Source organism: Pelodiscus sinensis, chromosome 4, assembly GCF_049634645.1.
Source record: "Pelodiscus sinensis isolate JC-2024 chromosome 4, ASM4963464v1, whole genome shotgun sequence".
NCBI classification, from domain to species: Eukaryota; Metazoa; Chordata; order Testudines; family Trionychidae; genus Pelodiscus; species Pelodiscus sinensis.
Window position 1 is genome coordinate 127,021,867 of NC_134714.1, and position 20,789 is coordinate 127,042,655.

The 20,789-nt window shown below is 58.1% G+C and overlaps 1 protein-coding gene and 1 long non-coding RNA gene across 3 annotated transcripts in view; one reads left to right on the forward strand and one right to left on the reverse strand.

Moving 5' to 3' along the window:
• LOC142829270 (uncharacterized) overlaps nucleotides 1–20,789 on the forward strand; it is a 50,927-nt gene that overhangs the window by 19,567 nt on the left and 10,571 nt on the right. The window contains exons 2-3 of the long non-coding RNA XR_012903710.1: nucleotides 1,635–1,764; nucleotides 19,849–19,943. This is a non-coding gene — a long non-coding RNA (uncharacterized LOC142829270). The remainder of the gene's footprint in view (nucleotides 1–1,634; nucleotides 1,765–19,848; nucleotides 19,944–20,789) is intronic.
• The window catches only part of TBC1D10C (TBC1 domain family member 10C), a 36,652-nt gene continuing 22,759 nt past the window's right edge, over nucleotides 6,897–20,789 (reverse strand). The window contains exons 6-11 of one of the 2 annotated variants that reach the window (XM_075928527.1): nucleotides 17,497–17,603; nucleotides 16,715–16,829; nucleotides 15,326–15,391; nucleotides 13,800–13,989; nucleotides 12,902–13,056; nucleotides 6,897–11,839 (exon numbers count right to left, since the gene is read on the reverse strand). In XM_075928527.1, the coding sequence (XP_075784642.1) occupies nucleotides 11,324–11,839; nucleotides 12,902–13,056; nucleotides 13,800–13,989; nucleotides 15,326–15,391; nucleotides 16,715–16,829; nucleotides 17,497–17,603 (1,149 nt within the window). In that variant the 3' untranslated portion in view covers nucleotides 6,897–11,323. The remainder of the gene's footprint in view (nucleotides 11,840–12,901; nucleotides 13,057–13,799; nucleotides 13,990–15,325; nucleotides 15,392–16,714; nucleotides 16,830–17,496; nucleotides 17,604–20,789) is intronic. The other variant, XM_075928526.1, reaches the window with a different exon arrangement.

Genomic DNA, 20,789 nt, shown 5'->3' on the forward strand with positions numbered 1-20,789 from the left:
GACCCACTCCCGGGACACAGAACTCCCCGAGCCCCAGGGAGACACCCCTCCCCAATACACCCCCTCCCAGCATCTCTTTGCAGATGTCATCCCTTCCCCAAGCCAGCCTGGCAGCTGCCCATTGCTCAACCCAGTAAGAACCAAACAGACCAGCTCTGCGTAGCCTCCAGACAGAGCCCCATTGCTCAGATCCTACCCCACATTTCTGGGGTGGGACCTCCGCACCCTGAGGCCTTCGCTCTCCCCACTCCTCACATGGCCCTAAGGGAGGGTCTCTGGGGGGACCCCATCTCCTATGAGTCCTGTTCCTGGGGCCAACACCCAACCCTTGGGGCCATGCCCCCCCGACTGGGCTGAATCAACACAGCTCCCCTGGAGCCAGGGGCTGGGGTGAATAGGCCATTGCTCCACTACAGCCACCAAACCCACTCTGGGGAAATGGGCCAAAGCAGCTGATTCCAAATTAAGCTGGTTTAGGCGTGTCTCGGAGGCAGGGTCTGTCCTGAGGCTTTGCCTTACCCCTCTGTGCCCCTCTCCCTGCAGCCTGGCGGCACAAAGGGGACCGTGTGCGAGGCGGCTCGTTGGGGTGTGCTTCGTACCCTCATTGCACAAAGCTAACCGCTTTATCCAGTGGCTAAGGCCCCCTTGCACTGTAGCCCTGTCAAGAGCCAGGGGCATGGGGTTGCCAGCTCCCCAGGAGTGTCCTGGAGACGCCAGGAATTAAAAATGAATTCATCATGCCATGTGATGAACCCTCCAGGGATACGTCCATCCAAACGGGCATCCCTGTTTGTACCAGGGGAGTTACCTAGGGAAGCCCAGTTCGTACGTGGCCAGTCCCCCTTTGGCCATCTCCTTAACCCAGTCATCAAGGGGAAAGCCAGGGGCTCTGGGGATTTAGGAACCCTGCCCCGAGATGATGACAACACTGAGGTTTCCAGCATGCACAGGATCTGAGGAACTGGGAACAGGGGCATGCCCAGTCTCTCCAGGGGAACCCACAGACAGCAGGGTAGTCGTCCCACATGAAAGGAGGCAGCCCTAGCACACTGGAGTGCCTCTGTGATGCCTGCACAGCCTCACTGAGCTCAACCCACCCTACAAGAACAAACCAGCAGCCCCAATGACCATACAACGAACCAGAACAGCCAGCCCCAGAACTCCCGTGATCCTCCAGTAACAAACCAGAGTGCCCAGGCCAGCCCCTCCTTGTATCTCTGCAACTGCATCCACGCTGGACCAGGGGACTGCACCACTATAACTAGGGGGCTACAAATTTCATGGCTGTGAGAAATGCATCATGGAACCATGAAATAAGCCCTTCCTGTGAAAGCTGTTCCTAGGATCACCCTATCAAAGGGGGCTTCCTAACTCCAACTAGGCAGTGGAGGGATTCTCTTGATAGCAATACCCTGTAAAGTCTTAAGAGATCAGGGGACAAACATGACTTCCCAATTGATGTCTGACTTCTATCCCCTTTTAGGCATTTGGGTCCTCAAGATGTGTCTGTACCGTCCCCAGATGGAGGGATTGGTGGGACATTTTAACAAGGCCTTGAAGAACATGCTGTTCTAATTCGTGGGAAAGGATTTGCAACAGTGGGATTCATTACTCCCTTGTTGTTTGCCATACAGGAGAAACCCCAAGCCTCCACCGGGTTCTCCTCCTTCAAATTCCTATATGGGAGAAAGCCCGAGGAATCCCGAAGGAAAGCTGGGAAGAGCAGGAGACCCAGCAAAGAGGATGATCCATCATGTGCTACAGGTATGGGAGAGGTGCCAGATCTTTGCTAGAGAGGATCTGGAGCAGGTGCAGCAGAGTCAGGCACAACACCGCTATAATAGAGAAGCCAGGTTATGTGTTTCAGTCAAACCCCCAACTGACTCACTGGCACATGTCCCGGCCACTTCCAGGGCTGTGCTCCAGTGAAGAGAGAGGGTCTGGATCCCCTACCAGGGCCATCATCCCCTCCTTGTGTGTGGTGGCCTCCATTCTGACTGACTCTCCACCCTCTGGTGTATTATTGTAGGATCTCTCAGGAGTACCAGCGTGGCCTGCTCTGGCTGGCGACGGAGGGTCCAGGATGGCTTCTCTCTGATTGGCTAATGACTCCTCACCTTTCAGGAGCCTAGAGGTCCCTTTGCTATAAATAATTCATCTCTTGATGATGTGTTCGCCCCAGAGGTTTCTGGGTAGTTATCCCGTCCTGCTGCAGCAGAGACCCAGTGGCGTCAGCTCCCTTGGGGGGACTCTCCTCCAGGGGAGAGTCGGGACCTTCAACCAGGCCTGGCGTAACCATGGACAGGGAACATCCCCGGAGGAGAATTGTAACTGGCCTCTTCTCCCACAGTCCCCCGGGTGTTCTCCCGCAGGCACCGCCCTGTCCCTGACAATTTCCTGCATTTGGGGATAGAGGGATGTGTCCCCAGAGGGCACTGCTGCTGGGCTGGGTTAGCATGGAGAGGGTGCAAGGTGGCCTGCCCGCTGCCCATGTGAGACAGGTTGTTTGAGGTCAAGATGTGCAGGGGAAGGTGGGGGGAAATCTTGTGATTCCCACACCCATCTTGCCCCTGTTCTTTGCCTCTTATATCTGGCTCTGGCTTATTCCCTCCCCCCCTCTGCCCACTTCTGCTCCCAAATAGGCTGTCACTGGCTGGGTAAACATATGGCAGAACCCATCACACCCTCTTCCCCTTTTCTCCTTCCTCAATGGATGGGAGCCATCCACGCCGACCTTCCCGCGATGGGGCCCACGCCCGCCATCAGGTCATAGCCATCCATCAGTGTCCTTCTGTTCCTTCTTCCCCAGCCTGGCCCCAGCGTTTGGAACAGATAAAAACCAGCGCTGATCTCACACCAAGAGCTCCCAAAGCTGTAACCACACTTGGGACAAAAAGGGCCATGCGCATCTTCATGAGTTCTCATGGGGCCAAGGAGCCAGTCAGTGGCAAAGCAGGGAATAGAATACAGGGGTCCTGTTTTCCAGCCCCCTACACAAGCCCCTTCCCTCCCAGAGCTGGAAACTGGCTCCCACTTCCCCTTACTCTGGTCACAAGCTCCTGCTCTCCTCTTAGGCTATGTCTAGACTGCAGGCTTCTTTCGAAAGAGGCTCTTTCGAAAGATCGCGTCTAGACTGCAGGCGGATCTTTCGAAAGAGAAATCCGCTTTTTCGAAAGAGAGCATCCAGCGAGTCTGGATGCTCTCTTTCGAAGACGGCCTCTTTACATTGAAGAACGCCTTCTTTCGAAAGAGGAACTTTCGAAGGAAGGCGTTCTTCCTCGTGAAATGAGGTTTACCGCCATCAAAAGAAAAGCCACGTTCTTTCGAAATAATTTCGAAAGAACGCGGCTTGAGTCTGGACACAGGGGAAGTTTTTTCGGGAAAAGGCTACTTTTCCCGAAAAAACCCCTGAGTCTGGACACGGCCTTAGAGCTGGGCAGAACCCAGGAGTCCTGTGCTGATGTCCCTGCAGCACAGTGAAGGGCGTCTCTCCGGTCACCTTATCCCAGCGTGGGACCAGCCTGCCTGTTTCCATGGAGACAGGCTGGGGTGGGTCTGATGGGACAGGCTATGCCACACGGAGTCATGCCAGGCTCCGGTGCCAGGCTGGTGCCAGCTGCCTCCCTGATGCATTGCGTGTTGCCACCCATAAGCCTCTGAGCATCTTTCCCCAGGCACCGGGATATTGCTCAGCCTATGAGAGCTCACCTGGGAACCGCATATGGCCTCCATTGTTGCCCTGGGTCACTTCATTATCACCACAATAGCCTGGCTCGGGTCCGGGGCGGGGCATTCAGAGACCCTCTCTGGACTGGTCTCTAATATGTGCATTTTAGCAGGGATCAGTTCCCAACTACATGCTCTGTGCCATGGGGAGAGAGCAGGTCCACTGCTCCCCATGCCAAGGGCCCTAGCTTTCCCCACACTAGGGCTGCGATATGTCCCCCATTCTCCTCTGCGTAGGCCCATGACCCCCATGCCAGGGGCTCTGTGTGCCCCCTTCTCCCCTTCCCCTCCTATGAGGACGTCCTAGTCTCCTCCAATGCCAGCACCTCTGTGCGCCACCTCCCTTCATATCAGGACCCCACATTTGCCCCATGCCAGAGGCTCTGTCTGACCCCTTTCTTCACTTTCTCCCCATGGAGGGACTCTGCGTATCCCCTTCTCTCCTCCCTCCATGCCAGGGCGATAAGCAAACCCCCATGCCCCACATACTTTCCTCTGCTCCTCCCTCTTATTCTTCTGGCAGGGAAACATTCATGGGGCAGAGGGGTGTTAAGTGGCACCATCAACCAGTTGCTTAACCGGCACTTGCCTAGGTGCTGGGCGGTGGCTAATCAGGCACTGGGGACTCTGAGGGTCTCTCTCCTGCTCAGGTTTTAGCTCTCCCCCAGCTCCCTAGAACTCTGCCCCTCTCTGCTGAGCTGCGATGCTGGTGGGAATTGGCTGCCGCCTCCCACAGTGTCCGCTTTGTGGCCAGAGCAATGCCCTGGCACTGCGGGTGAAGCCCGGGAGCTCAGCCAGTTCCTCTCCCCCTCACCGCTGGGTGAACCCTGCACCCGGCAGCACCAGCTCTACGTGTTTAACCCCGTGTGCCCAGTGCCTTTCAGTTCAACTGGGTCTGAGCCAGGGCAGGAGCTCCTGGGGCTTGGGAGGCCGGAGATCAAGGGAGGGAGACAGATGACTCCAGGAGGGGAAGAGGTTTCCTGGTAGTTCCTTCTTTATCCTTCTCATGGAAATTCCTTGCTGGCCCCTGTGTACCCCCAATCCCCCACACCTATGCCTATGCCCTGTCCCATTTCCCACCCCATCAGCCCTACACCTATGCCAGGCCTGTCCCCTCTCCCATCCCAGGTGCTGGCACCCTATGCCCCCTCCCCAGGTGCCTGCCCCTGTCCCTTCCTCCACCCCATCTTGGTGGCTGGCACACATGCTATTCCTGCATCTTCCCCAGGCCCTCTGTCTCCACTGGGCCCTGCGGTAGCTGGAGGGTGGGTCTGGCTCTCACCCCTGTGGGATATTGCGAGGGCAGCAAACATGGACCTGCTCCCCCACCCCAATATTTTCTTTTCCCTCCACCCCTGGGGGGCCCTTGGTTCTGGAGCTGGGATGGAGAGAGACTCCATGGCTGCTGATACAGGGCTGGGGCACTTGCCCTTTCCGCCGAGTCGGGCGAAAATGAAGCAGCTACTTCATGAGGGGCCCCCTTCGCGAGGTCAGAGCAGGTTTGGGAATGACACTGGGGTCCCAGAAACAGGGCCCACTCGGGCGGGTGTTGGGCTGGCCCCACCTCCCTCCAGCCCCCCGCCGAGAGGAAAGAGGGACAGCCTAGAGCCCGACAGCCCAGCTCACGCCCACCCACTCCTCAGGATTTATAGCTGGAACCCGACACTGGCGGCTGCTTCTCCAGCACTCCCAGTCAATCAAAGGCAGAGAGCAAGGTCAGGGCTTGGCTGCCCTTCCAGCCCTGCAGTGGGCGGCGCAGACCTGACTGGCGCTGCCAGGAGAGTGGGTCCTGTGGGCGTCGTCCACCCATCTCCCCAAGCGGCAGGAGCTCAGGCAGCCAGAGGACCCCAAGAGCCACATTTCGCCGGCTCGGCCAGGAGTTCCGTCCTCGCAACTGTGCCATTTGGGGGGGCGCGCCCCAGTTAACTCAGCTGGGCTGACTTAATCTTTAGTGTAGACCAAGGCTTGCTGTGTGCCTGGGCAGTGCCTGGCCCCACAGGGCCCTGATCTCAGCTGGGACAGGGCCTGTCTCTCGCTGTGTGTCTGCGTTAACACCCAGCCCCAACAGACTCTGATCTTAGCTATGCCAGGGCCTGTCTCTTGCTGTGTACCTGGGCAGTGTCTGGCACAACAGGGCCCTTATCTCAGCTCAGTCAGGGGCTGGCTCTCACTGTGTGTTTGTGCGGTGCCTGGCCTGCCTCTCCCTGGGTCTGTGCAGCACTTGGCACAACAGGGCCCTGATCTCAGCTAGGGCAGGTCTCTCCACATGGGTCTGTGCTCAACTGGGTCTCAACTGCGGCTACGGCTGTGAGGCTACCCATTAGGGAGTTTACTTTTAATGGGACTCCCTACTTTTCCCTAATAAAGCTGGATTTATCAGAGATCTCTGGCTTGGCATGCCCAGGGGAAGACTTCACTCAGCTCTCCTTGGTGTCTATGGAATTCCCCAGGGGATGAGACCAGCACAGGGGGTGAGATCAAGGACACCAGCCTGCAGAATGAATCTCTTTCTGGAGGCTTCTGGGTCCAGCCTATGGGTTTCTATAGGAGGCAGTGAATTCTCTAGGGTGACCCCCAAGGGAGGGGGAATGAACCTTCAGCCTGAGAGCAGCTACCCAAGGGAATCAGGACTCAGGAGCCTGTTCTATAAAGCAGAGCTGATCCCAGGGCTGGGGGCAGCCCTGGCCACAGGGATGAGCCCAGAGTGGGCCTAGGATCCCAGGTACATGGCTTCCGCTGTCTGCCTCAGTTTCCCAACCTGAGTCACCCACTCACCCAGCAAGACCCTGCTGTGGGCTCCCCCTTGGCTGCTATAACAGCCACCCTGCCTAGCTCGGACACCACAACTCCGTGGGCAGCTCAGAGACAGAGGCAGATGCATCCAAAGCTCTCTCTGCTCCGTTGCCTAGGGTCCTGATCTCTCCCTAGGGCTGGTGTGGCGACCGATAGGCCCGTTCCCTGCATCCCATGGGTTCCTGGATGGCGGGTGCCATGCCTACATGCAGCAATGCAGCTCCACAGACCAGTGTCTCCACCATAGATCAACACAGCTTGGAGGGTGTAGTGGGGCCTATTTGAAACCCAGGAAGTGGGCAGGCGAAGCCCCTCCCCCAGCCTTGAAGGAGGGACGACTGGACCTGGGGTTCAACTAAGTATTTGGGACAAATAATGAAAAACACGCTCGGGGGTGCGGGTCACAGGGTCAAAACAAGGGAACCGGATGGGGACACCGAGCAGAGAACCCCGGACAGCGCCCACTGCTCCTCGAAGCTGTCAAGGGAGCCAGCGGACGCTGCCCAGAGGAACTCTGCCCGGATTCGTGATATTAGGGAGGAGCGAAATAGGCTGCACAGTCGCAGGGAACCCCTTCGTCTAGTATCCTCTCCCCGGTGTTGTAGATGGTGGTTTTAGCCAAGGCCAGGAGGAGGTTGACGAGGAGGTCCTGCGACTTTGTGGGGCCATGGATAGGGTGCGCATAAATGAAAAGGTGAGGGGAAAAGTGCAGCCAGAACCTCAGTAAGAGGATCTGGAGGAGCCGGAATAGGGGCTGCAACCTGGCGCATTCGAGGTAGGCGCACGCCAGGTTTTCCCTCACGCCGCAGAAAGGGCAGGTGTCCGGGATGGGGGTGAACCGCGCCAGGTACACGCCCGTGCTCCACGGCTCCGTGAAGGAGCCGCTAACTGATGTCCCCGATGGGCCGCAGGATTAAGGTGGAATATACGCTGGCCCAACGGGGTTCCCCACCCTCAGCGGATCTTAAGTAGTCCCACCACTTGGTATCGGGGCGGGACACGAGGGTGGGGAAATGCTGAGTGTGGAGCATGAGCGTGTACAGATGCTCGATACCCGGCCGCTCGGCACCAGCCGTCACCCCGGAGAGCTCGGCAGCTTCATCTCCGGCGCCCGAGTCGGCAGGGCCAATTGGTAACACAAGGGGCGCCCCGAGAGTAAGGACGGGGTCGGCCACCTGGGACGTAGGGTTATCAGTAGGGGGAGGGTCAGGGAGAGGAGGGGGCGGCGCCATGGAGTCGCCGCCCAGACTGAGCCCCGCTGGCAAAGGGTCGTCCTCCCCGAGTGAGCGGGGTCAGACCCAGGGCCTCGATCTCCTCAAAGATGGAGCTGAGGTCCATCTTCTTGGAGCCTTCCCCGCCGGTCGCCGAGGCAACAATTGCCTCGGCGGTAACGGCGGGGGGCTCAGCTGGTATCAGGGCCGAGAGAGCTCCACCCGAGGCCTCCTCATGGATGGGCTCCACAGGCGGGTCGGCTTCGTCCCCCTTCGCCGCCACTGCTTCCTCGGCCGGCGCCTCCTGCTAGTGCTCGCCGGGGACGGACGGGGGCCTTCCCAGCCTCCTCATCAGAGGGGGGAGAGTGAGCCCGCGAACGGCGGGTTCTGCGCTTCCCCCAGACGAGCGTCCAGCCCCCCGAGGTGGAGGTGGAAGGCTGGTCAGCAGGGGCAAGGCCGGAGGGGCAGTTAGTTTTCGGGGGGGACGTTGAGGCATGGGAGGGAGAGAGGAGGATAGGGAACCTCCACCTGGAGGGAGCCTTCTCCCTCGCCCGGCAGCGACCGCGCCACCCTCTCCTCCTCGGGCCCCGCAGAGACAGATGGAGTGGAGGCGGGGCCCGTCTGCTCGCTCGGGCGTGCCAGAGGGGGTGCCTCCGGCTCCCGAGCAGAGCCATCGGTTGGAGGAGGGGCAGCTGCAGAGGCCGGATTACCAGGGGGAAGCACCGGGCCTCTCCTGTAGAATAGTGGACCTGGTAAAGGGCCCCTGGTAGGGAACTTGGAAGGACCCCTCGAGCGCCACCCCGCCACGCACCGCCGGCAGCATCTGGAGCTGCACGTGCCGGCGGAAGGGCAGGACGTGGCGGAGGGCAGGGTCCTTGCAGCTCAGCGGGAGAGGGCTGATAACAGAAATCGGCTTCCCCAACTGTGGAGAGGGAAGGCAGCAGGGCAGCATTGGGGAGGAAGGGCGGGACGGAAGTGAGAACCACCCGTACACCCAGGTCCTCCAGTGGTTCCGCTGTGGCGGAGGAGGAGGCCGCTACTGCGGGGGGGGGGGGGCACGCGAGAGAAGGGGGAACGCGATTGGGAAGAGAGGGGGGAAAGGGGAAAGCAATCACTCCTTCCCGTTAACGAATTGCAGGGAGGGAGGGCACTAGGAAGGGCAGGATGGAAACGGGGAACCGAGGGGCCAGCAACCACTCCTCCCTGCAAGGCTGGAGACAGAGGAGGAGGGCGCTGGCAGGATGGGACAAGGGACATGATAACGGGCGCAGGGCGGGGTACGGCTCCTCCAGCTGCACTGGGATACTGGGGGAGCTCTGGAGTCAGTGGGGGGCGGGGTGCAATGTGCAAGGGGGCTAACTAAAAAGGAGAGGGGGAAGGAAGAGGTACAAGCGCTCGGGGCGGGGACTGGAGTTCTGGGTGTGGCCAGAGGACTACTGGGAGGCTGGGGTCAGGCACTGGCTAAGCAAGGCGGGGCAGGGCAAAGCTAGGGCTGGGAAGTAGGGCACAAACTATTGTAAGCTAAAGGCAGGCGGGGCAGGTGAAAATAAACTGCGGCTGGGCGGGGCTGGTCAACAAACTGAGGGAGGGATGGAGGGGGAGACAGAACTGGCTAATGAGGCGGAGTAGGCAAGGCTTCTGCAGTGGGGACAGGGTGAGAAAAAAGGGGTGAAAGGGCCCCCCCAACCAAACACTACTGAGGGAGGGGGGCCGAGTCCAAGGGAGGGGGGTGGGAGCACACCCACGAACGCTTGTGGGAGGCTCGGTCCTCGCCCGCTGCTGCAGCAGAGCAGTCCTAGCTGGCAAAAGGACAAGGTTGGTAGCTTGCCCCACTGAGGGGCGAGTCCGGGGCGCAGTGGAGTGGGTGGGCCTGCGCCCCCCCCTGCCACCCACCTGTTGGGTGACAGTTTTCCCCCTCGCCACCGCCACAGGTGATCCGCCTGCACCGCTCCTGAACAAGGAGCTCCCTGATTGTGTGTTTGCTGCCACACCCCGAACTGAGGGCCTGGCCACCGTTTATAAACTGACTGTGTTGGTTTGCTGCCATGCCCTGCACCCAGAGCCTGGCCACCCCTTAGAAACTGAGGGGGGTGGTTTCTTGCGGTCACACCCTGAACTAAGGGTGGGACCGCTCCCTGTGAACTGGGCTGGCTTTAAAGGGGCGGTGCAGTGGGGCGGAGTGGCCGCCCACTGACCGGGAGGAGGAGGAACCCCTCCGGGCAGGCAAACCGACTACAGAGGGCAAGGTCCAGTCTTATCAGTGGAGAAGGAGGTGGCAGGGTACATGCTAGGTGTTTGGCGGGGGAAGGCTGGCCAATGGGATCTCAGCAGGATTCGCTCAGGCGCTCTCTCTGCCCTAGTGCAGGGCCAGCTGCTCCCCGCGCCGCCAGCCTCCTGCACCTGGCAGGGCTGGCGGCGAGTTAATGCCATCTGGGAGCTCAGGTGGGGAGGGCTGGCTCGCAGGCCCAGATTAGCACGGTGGCGGGGGGAGGGGGGAGAACTGCAGGTGTGTGGCTGCCTGTCTATATATGGCAGTGTAATCGGACCAGGGGGCTAAGCTGGTTACTGGCTGTGCTTTGTGGAAAAATTACCAGTCCTGCGGGGACTGGATCACCACACAGCCTGGGGCTGCTACCTCACAATGACCCCAGGGGAGGTCACCCCATCTCCGGGAGAAGGTCCTTTACCCAACCCCCATCTGACCACCACCTTCAGTGCTGCCTGTGGGATCCCGGGGGTGTGTGGAGGGGGCTTCCCTTTGATCCCTGATGCCTGCCCTGCAGTGTATGTCCTTCCCCACAGACATTTTTGTGGCTTGCCAGTGAGTCGCCCTGCCTGTGGGGCTATTTCTTTCTGGCTTCCGTTTCAACACCTTTTGCCGCAGGACAAACCTTTAATACCATCGGCACACAGAGAGGCTGCCAAGCAGAGGCTCTTCAGTCCGCCCCGCCAGCCTGGCCACAGCTTGGGGGGCTGGGAGAGGGGATCCCAGAAGGATGTTACATCTGTTTCATTTCCCTTTAAGTTTGTCTGCCTCCCCCCCCGCATGCTCTCACTCCCATCGCAGGCTTCAGTAGTCCCGGGTCGCTGCCATGGTACCCCTGGGCCTGACTCTCCAGCCATGAGCTGTGTGCCCGTGGGCACTGATTGCTTTGTCAGGTCTCCGATGGAGGGGCAGGCCCAGAGCCAAAGTGCAGGCTGTGTATGTGGGTGAACCAGGGCCACGCAGGGGACAGACTGTCCATGCCGCTGGAACCAGGGACCAGGTCGCCATGGGCAGGTTCTCCATGCACTGGGCCCCAGTGTGAATACAGACGGGGGAGGGAAGGACTGGGGGAAGAATCAGACCTTGGTGATCATTGCTAAGAGTCCCGTCCTTTAGCGCAACACCCCACACTGTCTCCATTCTGTCTGTTCAGCAGCCAGGGCGGAGTCTCTCTCGGTGGGGCAGGCTCCACCCCTGCCATTCACAACAGGATTACAGCTAGGGGCGGAGTCTCTCTCGGTGGGGCAGGCTCCGCCCCTGCCATTCACAACAGGATTACAGCTAGGGGCGGAGTCTCTCTCGGTGGGGCAGGCTCCGCCCCTGCCATTCAGAAATAGGTCTCCAGGTAGGGGGCAGAGTTTCTCTTGGCAGGGCCAGGCTCCTCCCCTTCCCTGCCCCCTTGCTCCCGGGTGAGCGTGGGGCGCTGGGCCACGTGGAAAGTCTTGCCACGTGTGTCCAGCTTCTTCTTGACTGGGAGCTTCTTCTTCCGCGCCTGCTTCTCAGCTGCCTCCTCCTGCTTCCGCCGCTCCTGCTCCTGCTTCCGCCGCTCCTGCTCCTGTCGCCGCTGCTCCTTTAGCCGCTCCCTCTCCAGCCGCCGCTGCTCCTTAGGGACCTGCGGGGGCGGGTCCACCACAATCTCGGGGATGAGAAAGGTGGGTGCTGCGTGCTTTTCCTTCCGAGATTGCTGCGCGTCCTCCAGTTGCTGGGCGTCGAAGATGGCCTTGGCGTTGGGCAGGCGCTGCTCCGGGCTGTACCTGAAGTCAGGCCGGACCTTGCGCAGCTTGGCCAGCTGGACCCGGCATTCGCGCGCCACGTCGCGGTCTGAGACAGCCACGTCGTTAACCTGTAGGAGATGGCGGTGGGAGGAGGGATGTCACTGAGTCTGCATCTTGGGGGAGGACCATGTGTGTGGGGGTGAGGGCCCTCCGCCAGGTGTGTGCAGGGAAGAGAAACCACAGAGGGTGCTGTGACCTCGTGAGGAAGGAGCCTGCAGTTGGCCAGCCCCGCCCTGTCTAGTAGGGGGCAGCGTGCAGCAAGAGAGGCGTGAGCCCCTCCGGGAGCTGAACTAGAGTAGGGGCAGGACAGGGCAAGGTCAGAGTCGGGAAGGCTGATGTGGGGAGGGAGCAGAACATAAGCACGGCCACACTGGGTCAGACCAAAGGTCCATTTAGCCCAGTGTCCCATCTTCCGACAGGGCCTGATGAATGACCAGAACAATCACCAACTGATCCAACCTGTCACCCATTCCCAGCTTCTGGCAAACAGAGTCCGGGGACACCCACTCAGGGACCTATCCTCCATGAATTTATCTAGCTCTTTTTTGCATCCTGTTATAGTCTTGGCCTTCACAATGTCCTCTGGCCAGGAGTTCCACAGGCTGACTGTGCGGTGTGTGAAGAAATACTTCCTTTTGTTTGTTTTAGACCTGCTGCCTGTTAATTTCATTGGGTGACCCCTAGTTCTTGTGTTATGGGAAAGAGTAAATAACTCTTCTTTATTCACTTTCTCCACACCATTCGTGATTTTATAGACCTCTATCACATTCCCCCTATAAGTCGTCTCTTTTCCAAGTTGAAAAGTCCCAGTCTCATTAATCTCTCCTCAGATGGCACTTGTTCCAAACCCCTAATCGTTTTTGTTGCCCTTTTCTGAACTTTTTCCAATGCCAAGATAACTTTTTTGAGATGAAGCGACCACATCTGCATGCAGTATTCAAGCTGTGGGCATGCCATGGATCTATACAGAGGCAATAATATATTCTGTGTCCTTTTCTCTGTCTCTTTCTTAATGACTCCTAACATTCGGCTTGGAGCAGGGGAGGACTGGCCAGGCGGAGGGCTTGCTGGAAGCTGGTGAGTGTTCCTATCTCTGTAGCAGAAGCCCAGGTCTGTGCCCCCCACCTCACCTCAGCCATAAGCGTGTCCTCCTGCAGCAGGCGGACCGGGATGCTGCGCAGCTTCTCCAGCGTCTCCACCACACCTGTGCAGTCTCGCAGCTTCTCCGAGGAGCCTAGCGCTAAGCGTACCAGTACCAGCCCCACCCGGAACAGCACCTTCACACCTGCAGGGAGACAGCAGCCATTAGGCCCCAAGCCAGCAGCAGGAGGTGTTGGCACAGCCCTGAAACAGCCAGGAGACTGGGGCAGAGCCCTGAAACAGCCAGGAAACTGCGGTGGGGCCCTAAAATAGCCAGGGGGACCTACGAGGGGGAACAATGAAATCGTCCAGGGAGCTGTGTGTGGGTGGAGGGGAAATGTGATACAGCCGGGGGAGGGGGGGAGCCTGTGTGGGGAGATATGAAACAGCCAGGTGCACTGGGTAGAGCCTTGAAACAATCAAAAGCCCCTAGGAGGGGGAGCCAAGAACAGAGTAGGGGCAGGATGAGACATGGTGGGTGCAGAGCCTGGGGAAGGGAGGGTAGACGGGCCCTGCACCCCCCAAGGGAGTCCCTGCATGAAATATCAAGGGAAGTTGGGAGGGGAGCCATGAAACAGCCAATCAAGGTGCATGCGGGAGTCATGAAACAGCCAGGGGAGCGGTGGGGAAGCCAAGAAACAGTCAGGGGACCTCTGAAGGAAGGAATGAAGCAGCCTTCAAAGCTGGGGAAGGTGGAGCCATGAAACAGCCAGCAGGCTTGTGGGAAGCTGTGAAACAACCAAGAAAACACGACCAGGGCATCCAGGTTGTCTCAGCCCTGGGGGAGCCACACATTGTTCAGGACCCGTGAGCTCATGCCCCCAACACAGCTCCGGCTGGGTGGCTGGCAGTGGGTGGAACTCTGGGCTGAGCCAGGGCCTCACGTACCCTCGCTGAGGAAGGCGTCCCAGATGCGCAGCACGGTGGGGAAGGGCAGGGTGCGGCTGTAGAGGCACAGGAACCACTCAGTGACATAGAGCAGTGGCCCCACCCCGTGCTTCTGCAAGTGCTTGTAGGCCTTGGGGCAGACACGCCGCAGCAGCGCCACAAAGACCTCGCCATCCAGCAGCACCGCCTCCTGTGGGGGCAACCAAGAGCCTGTCAGATCTGCCTGCTGCACCCACACCCCGCTGCCAAGCACACCCGCTCTAGCCCCACAGCTCTTTCTGGCTGTGGAGGGTGGGGCTGGGCAATGCAGGTTCCTCCCCTGCCCTGGTGTCCCAGGGCCCCCTGCTGGGGAGGGTGGGGTTAGGCAGTTCAGGCTCCTCCCCTTCCCTGGTGTCCCAAGGCCTCCTGCTGGGGAGGGTGGGGTTAGGCAGTTCAGGCTCCTCCCCTTCCCTGGTGTCCCAAGGCCCCCTGCTGGGGAGGGGGGGGGGTTAGGCAGTTCAGGCTCCTCCCCTTCCCTGGTGTCCCAAGGCCCCCTGCTGGGGAGAGAGGGGTTAGGCAGTTCAGGCTCCTCCCCTTCCCTGGTGTCCCAGCACCTCCTGTTGGAGAGGACAGGGCTGGGCAGTGCAAATTCCTCCCACCCCTTGCTCACTTCGTGGTACATCTCATAAGTCGGGTCCTACCAAAGTCATGGCCATGAAAAAATGCACCACAGACCATGAAATCTGGCCTCCCGCTGTGAAATCTGGTCTTTCGTGTGCTTTTACCTTTTACTATACAGATTTCTTGGAGGAGACCAGTGCTTCTCAAGCAGGGGGTCCTGCCCAAAAGGGATTTGCAGAGAGGTTGTAGTATTGCCACCCTCTCATTCTGCGCTGCTCTCAGAGCTTGGTGGCCAGAGAGTGAGAACTATTGGCTGGGCACCCAATTCGGAAGGCAGAGTCCTGCCAGCGGCAGTGAAGAAGGAAGGCAACACCCCACCAGATCATCCTTACTTCTGTGTTGCTGCTGGCGGTGGCTCTGCCTTCACAGCTGGGCTCCTGGCCAGCAGCTGTTGCTTGCCAACTGGCCAGCTCTGAAGGCAGCGCTGCCGTCATCATCAGCAGGGGCGGATGAGAGTGCCACGGGACCCAGGGCAGCACCGCGGGGCCCCGGGCAGTGAAATTTTGCGGGGCCCCGCCTTTGACACGGCGCATGCGCGGGGCCTCGGGAAGCACGGGGCCCGGGGCAGCCGCCCCGCTCGCCCTGCCCTAAATCCACCGCTGATCAGCAGTGGAGAAGTAAGAGTAGCAGTCCTGTCCCACCCCTCGCTGTAATTACCTTTGTGACCCCACCCCACAACTCCATTTTTGGGTCGGGACTCTTACAATTACAGCCCCGTGGCATTTCAGATCGAGATAGCCGACATCATGACATTTATGATTTTAAAAACCCTATGACCACAAAATTGACCAAAACGGACTGTGAATTTGGCAGACCATGATTGTGGAATTCCCACCCTGGGGGAGGGGCGCAGGGGGGTCTCTCACCATCTCAGGGCTGTAGTAGCCGGGCAGGTAGCGCTCACTGATCTGCACCAGGCACCAGAAGGCTTGCTGCAAAGGAGGGGGAGACGTTAGCCGGGGGGGCACATCGGGATCCCCAGAGCACAGGTGGTGGGGCAGTGAACAGAGAAAAGGTGCGGAGGCCAGACAGGGGAGGGGCACAGCGTTTATGCAAGGGAGGAGTGTTTTGTGCACAGGAAAGAGGCCAGAGGGTGGTGGCTAATGAGGACTGGTGACCCATGGGCGGGAGGGAGAGCAGCCTGTGAGGGGATGGCCAGTGGGGGCCAGAGCCCATGAGTGGATGTGGTTGCCTCACAGGGCAGAAGAGTGGGGGAGGTTGCATGGCTGGGTGGGGCAGGGCTGTGAGGGCAGGTGCCTGCTGTGGGTTCAGGAGAATAGGGACAGGGGCAGGGCAGTGGATGGGTGCCCCACAAGGCAGCACTGGGCATCAGAATAGGGTGGGATAAGACAACAGGGGCAGGGCAGTGAGAAGGGTGCCTGGTGTGGGCGGCAGGGCAGTGAGGAGGGCTATCTAGTGTAGGGGGCAGAGCAGTGGGGAGGGGTACCTGGTGTGGGGGACACGGCAGTGGGGAGGGGTATCTGGGCTGGAGGGAAGGGCAATAAGGAGGGTGCCTGGTATGGGGGACAGGGCAGTGAGGAGGGGTGCATGGTATGGGGGGCAGAGCAGTGGGGAGGAGTGTCTGGGGTTAGGGTTGCCAGATGGTTGAAACAAAAATACTGACTACCTCCCCCCCCCCCCCCCCCAAAAAAAAACCACCGGGAAAAAATTATTTTGAAGGGGAAAAAAAGGGGGGGGAGGGGCGGAGACCAAAGTTGTTGAGCCAAAAAAAAAGGGGGGACTCCAAGACTTATTAAGCTATTAAGAAAAAAAACCCAGCATTAAAACAGCATGTCCCCTTTAAGAGTGAGTGCAGGGATAGGAACAGGGGAGCGGTTGAGCACTAAGATGGAGGGAAGCATTGCTTCCCCTTGGTCATCAGCCATTTTGTGCCGGCAGCCTTGCAGAACCAGGTAAGCATGGGGGCTGCGGGTGTTGGGGGAGGCCGGGTGCTGAGTGTTTGTAGGGTTGCCAAGTGCCCGGCATTTTCACCTCCTGGCGGGGGAAAAATTCAGAAAATACTGGACATTTTAGGTGTCCGGTATTCTCTGAATTTTTTTTACCGGACAGGAGGCGAAAACACCAGACTGTCCGGGTGAATACCGGACACCTGGCAACCGTATCTGGGGTGGAGGGAAGGGCAGTGAGGAGGGAGCCTGGTGTGGGGGGCTGGGCAGTGGGGAGGGGTGCCAGAGCAGTGCAGTGGAGGGTGGTGCCCCATGCGGGGTTCCCAGTAGCCGTGGGGCACAACTCACCTCAGCAGGCATGTGCATGAGCAGCACTGCGGCCACGGGGCCCTGGGCCTGGCAGTAGCCCTCGTGGGGCCGGTACACGGTGTAGGCCTTCAGGAGCTGCAGGAGCCCTCGCTGCCTGCACAGATGGGGCCGGGTGTTAGAGCTGGGCTGGGATATGGGGTGGCCAGTGCCGAGCTCCCTCCTGCCCCCCGACTTGACCAGTGGGCCCGTTTAGCCCACCCATGTCATGCCCTCCCCGCACCCCAAGTGTTCCGAGGCCAGACGGCGACATAGAACCAGATACAGAGGGGAGGCTGTGGGGTGCGTGGACAGAGGGAGGGAGGCAGAGGAGTGCGGGTGGGGATTGATAGACAGATGGGCCACGCTCTCCCCCTCTCTCCAGGGCATGGGGGGGAACTGCTGCCCAGCAGGGCACTCCCTAGGGGGCGCCGTTCAGCTGCAGGTTGCCCCAGTGTCTCTGTGTGTGTGGTGGGGACTCTGGCTCACATGTCTGAGCGGTGCCACTCAAGGCCGCCGATCCCAGTCCAGTCCCCACTCCCCCTCGGACATTCCTTGCTCTCCAATTAGAGCCACAGGAAGCGGGTCTCAGTGGGGAGATAGCGCCACCCAGTGGCCAGTGCAGGCGCACAGGCCCACTCGGCCACTGCTGCCCAGCCAGGATTTGTACTGAGTTGGGGGGGGCAGGACTCAGCACCCCCTCCAGCTGCAGGGACATCTCAGGCGTCCGCCCTCGCAGGGCTTCCCCTCTGCTCCTGCAGCTCTTGGCCGCCCTGCTCTCTTACCCGTGCCCCTCAGGCGATAGGAACATCTCGTGGAAGGGGAACTGGCGATGGATGTCCTTCTCGATGGTCTCCAACCACTGTGGGTCGCCAGGTGACTCCTCCAGTTCCTATGGGGACACGTGACCATGGCAACGGGAAGCGGGGCCACATCACCCCATCTCCAGGGCAGAGGCTCAGGATTAGCGGGAGGAGATTGGGGCCTAGGGCAGGCGTTAGTGACTCCCAGCATCTTGGTTGTGTTTGCAGGTGTGTGGGCCAAGAAGGGGGGGGGTGCTGAGCAGGCCGGGGCCAGCTCAACTGGCTTTGGGTCCTTTGGTTCTGACTGGGCCCATCCCAGAGCAATGGAAACCCCAGTGACTGAACTGCCACCTATCCGCAAGGGCTCCCAGCAGGCTGAACATGTGAACTTAGCTGCCCTCTCTCACCTGAGGCTGAGGGACAAAGAGCGAGAGAAAGGAAACTTGGCGGGTTCTCACAGCAGGGGCATGGTTCACAGAGCCCTGGTGCTGGCCAGGACAGAGGATTTCTGAACATTTGTCCCTCTGTTCCTCCCCTCTGGACTCCCCGTGCCGGCGGGTAAACGACCCCTACTGTGGCTGGGAAAGCTGCCCAGTGTCATTGCAAACACAGTGTGGGGAACCCAGGGCCCTGGAGAGGGTGAAAGGCTCTAACCACGCATCCGAGCAGAGCTCCCAGCACAAAGCAAGAGGCCTGGCGCTCAGAAGCTCTAAGGCACGGTTTCTCAACCTTTTTTTTATAAAGTACCCCTTTAAAAAAATTGTAAGTACCTCCAGTACCTACAGTTTTCAGACACACAACATTTTTTTTCTACCGTTGCACCACATTTGTTTAAACAACTTAATTGTAGCCGGGTGGGTGATGAAATTTTGGGGTGTAAAAAGTACGAAAATAATAAAGCGCTGTAAAACTTAAAACAAAAATTCAGTTTTCTCCAAATTTCAGTTGTGTTGACGTACCGCCCAGACTTCACTGAAATATCCTTAAGGCAGCGGTTCCCAATCTTTTCCAGATGGGGACCCATTTTGACAATTCAGGAAGACCTGGTGACCTAGGGCAATTCAAAAAATGTGTGAATGGCTCCTTAAGAGCCACCTCGGGAGACATCTGGCGACCCTTTTGAAATGTAATGGCGACCCATATTTGGGTCCAGACCCATCGGTTGGGAAACCCTGCCCTAAGGGTACGCATACCACTGGTTGAGAAACACTGCTCTAGGGCACTGTTTGAAAACTGATTGTAGCTCCAGTCGATCTGAGACACCCCCCCATTGCCTCTGAGTTGTCACATCCTGCCACTGATGACTCATCCCTTGGTGAGATTCTGTTCCTCTGCCAGTCAGCAGGGGAAGGGAGAGCAAGATCGGGCCGTTTCACCCTATATCTTAACCCTATTTCCCTCTGGCCCTGGGGAGCTGAAAGCTCCCCTCCTGCTGCTGCAGCAACACAGGGGGACAGTGCAGGAGCTAAAGGAGCGCTCCCCTAGCTGCAGCAGTAGATGAGCTGTTATCCTCTCTGAACGCTAGCCATTTACAGGGTAGCCTTGTGCATAGCTAGTGCCTAGTGCCAGGGGTGCAGAAGTGTGGAAGGTAGCTGGCTCTGCACTTGAGGGGTGCAGAGTGGGCAGGTGGGGTGCGGAAGAGGCCAAGGGAAAGTGGGAGCGGGGGTGCGGCCACGTTATTGGATTCTAAAGATCACTGTTGCACCCATGGGGGGTGTTTGCCCCAAAGGTCTGAACAAGGGGGTCATTTGAGATGTTAAATGAAAGCATCTGTTCTACTGATTCTGTAGATGTATAATATCTGTACGTGGCGTTATAAACACGTCCTCTGTGTTGATGATGGAAAATTCTCTCTCTGAGGCAGAACAATGGGCCAGGAATGTTTGTTCAGTGTCTATGCTAATGAGCAAGGCTACAGGGACAATGGATCTCTAGGTGCCAACACACACCTGGGGAATGCCTCTGGAAATCTGGAACCTGCAGACCAGCCAGAATAATGATTGCTGACTTGGGACACAAGGATAGGTCACTGGGCCACATGACCTGTTCCAGCTTGGAAGAGACCAGGGATGGATATAAAATGCCATGAGGCAATTTCCATTTTGTCTTCAGTTCAGCTACTGATTCCAGATGCAGCCTTGTGAGGAATAGGGAGCCGGAAAGAACTGTGGAACCATCCTGACATAGGATGTACACCAGAGACTTTTAAGATAGCAGTTTATAACATCTCTGCTAAGAGCCTGTATCAAGAACTGGGGGATTCGATGCATGTAATGTATTCTCCTTAACAACCTTACTCTCAGGCTTTTCTTTCTTTTATGAATAAACCTTTAGGTTTTAGATTCTAAAGGATTGGCCCAGCGTGATCCAGAGTGTAAATAGACTGGGAACTGTGGCTCGTTTCTTGGGACCGGAAGAACCTGTTCGGGGTAGGTAAGATTGTATTCTATAACCCCTCACCTGTGTGTTAGGCCTGGGGCTGATTGTGGCACAGTGGGAGCTGGGTTGTTGGAGGGGTTTTGCTCATGAGGCCGGTCAGATAGGCAGCTGGAGTTCTCGGTGTGACTGGTTTCTGGCCTATCTGGAAAGGTCTCCAGTCTGGGGCTGTAAGGAGCCCCAAGTTTGAGCAATTCACCCTGAATGGACGCCCCCAGGTGTTCCCAGACCTGGCCCGGTCCGTCACAGTGGCGTAGTCGGCAGGATCCACAGATCTTGGTCAACTGAGCTTTGCATCAGGACCTCACACTGTTCTAAATTTGATTTCTGTGTGTTGAGAGTTTGGTTGGTTGAAGAGCCGCTGCAATGAGTCAGCAACTGTATGAGAGTCTGGACAGAAAGGCTCTGGAAGCCTTGATAGAAATGTAGCCGTGTTAGTCTGGTGTTGCTTAAACAAAATACAGGACTATGCAGCACTTTAAAGACTAACAAGATGGTTTATTAGGTGATGAGATTTCATGGGCCAGACCCACTTCCTCAGATCAAATAGTGGAAGAAAATTGTCACAACCATATATACCAAAGGATACAATTTAAAAAAATGAACACATATGAAAAGGACAAATCACATTTCAGAACAGAAGGGGGATGGGGGGGAGGTAAATGTCTGTGAGCTAATGATATTAGAGGTGATAATTGGGGAAGCTATCTTTGTAATGGGTAAGATAATTAGATTCTTTATTCAGACCTAGGTGTAAAGTGTCAAATTTAAGCATGAATAACAGTTCAGAGGATTCTCTTTCGAGTGCAGTCTTAAAAGGCTTTTGAAGCAGGATGCAG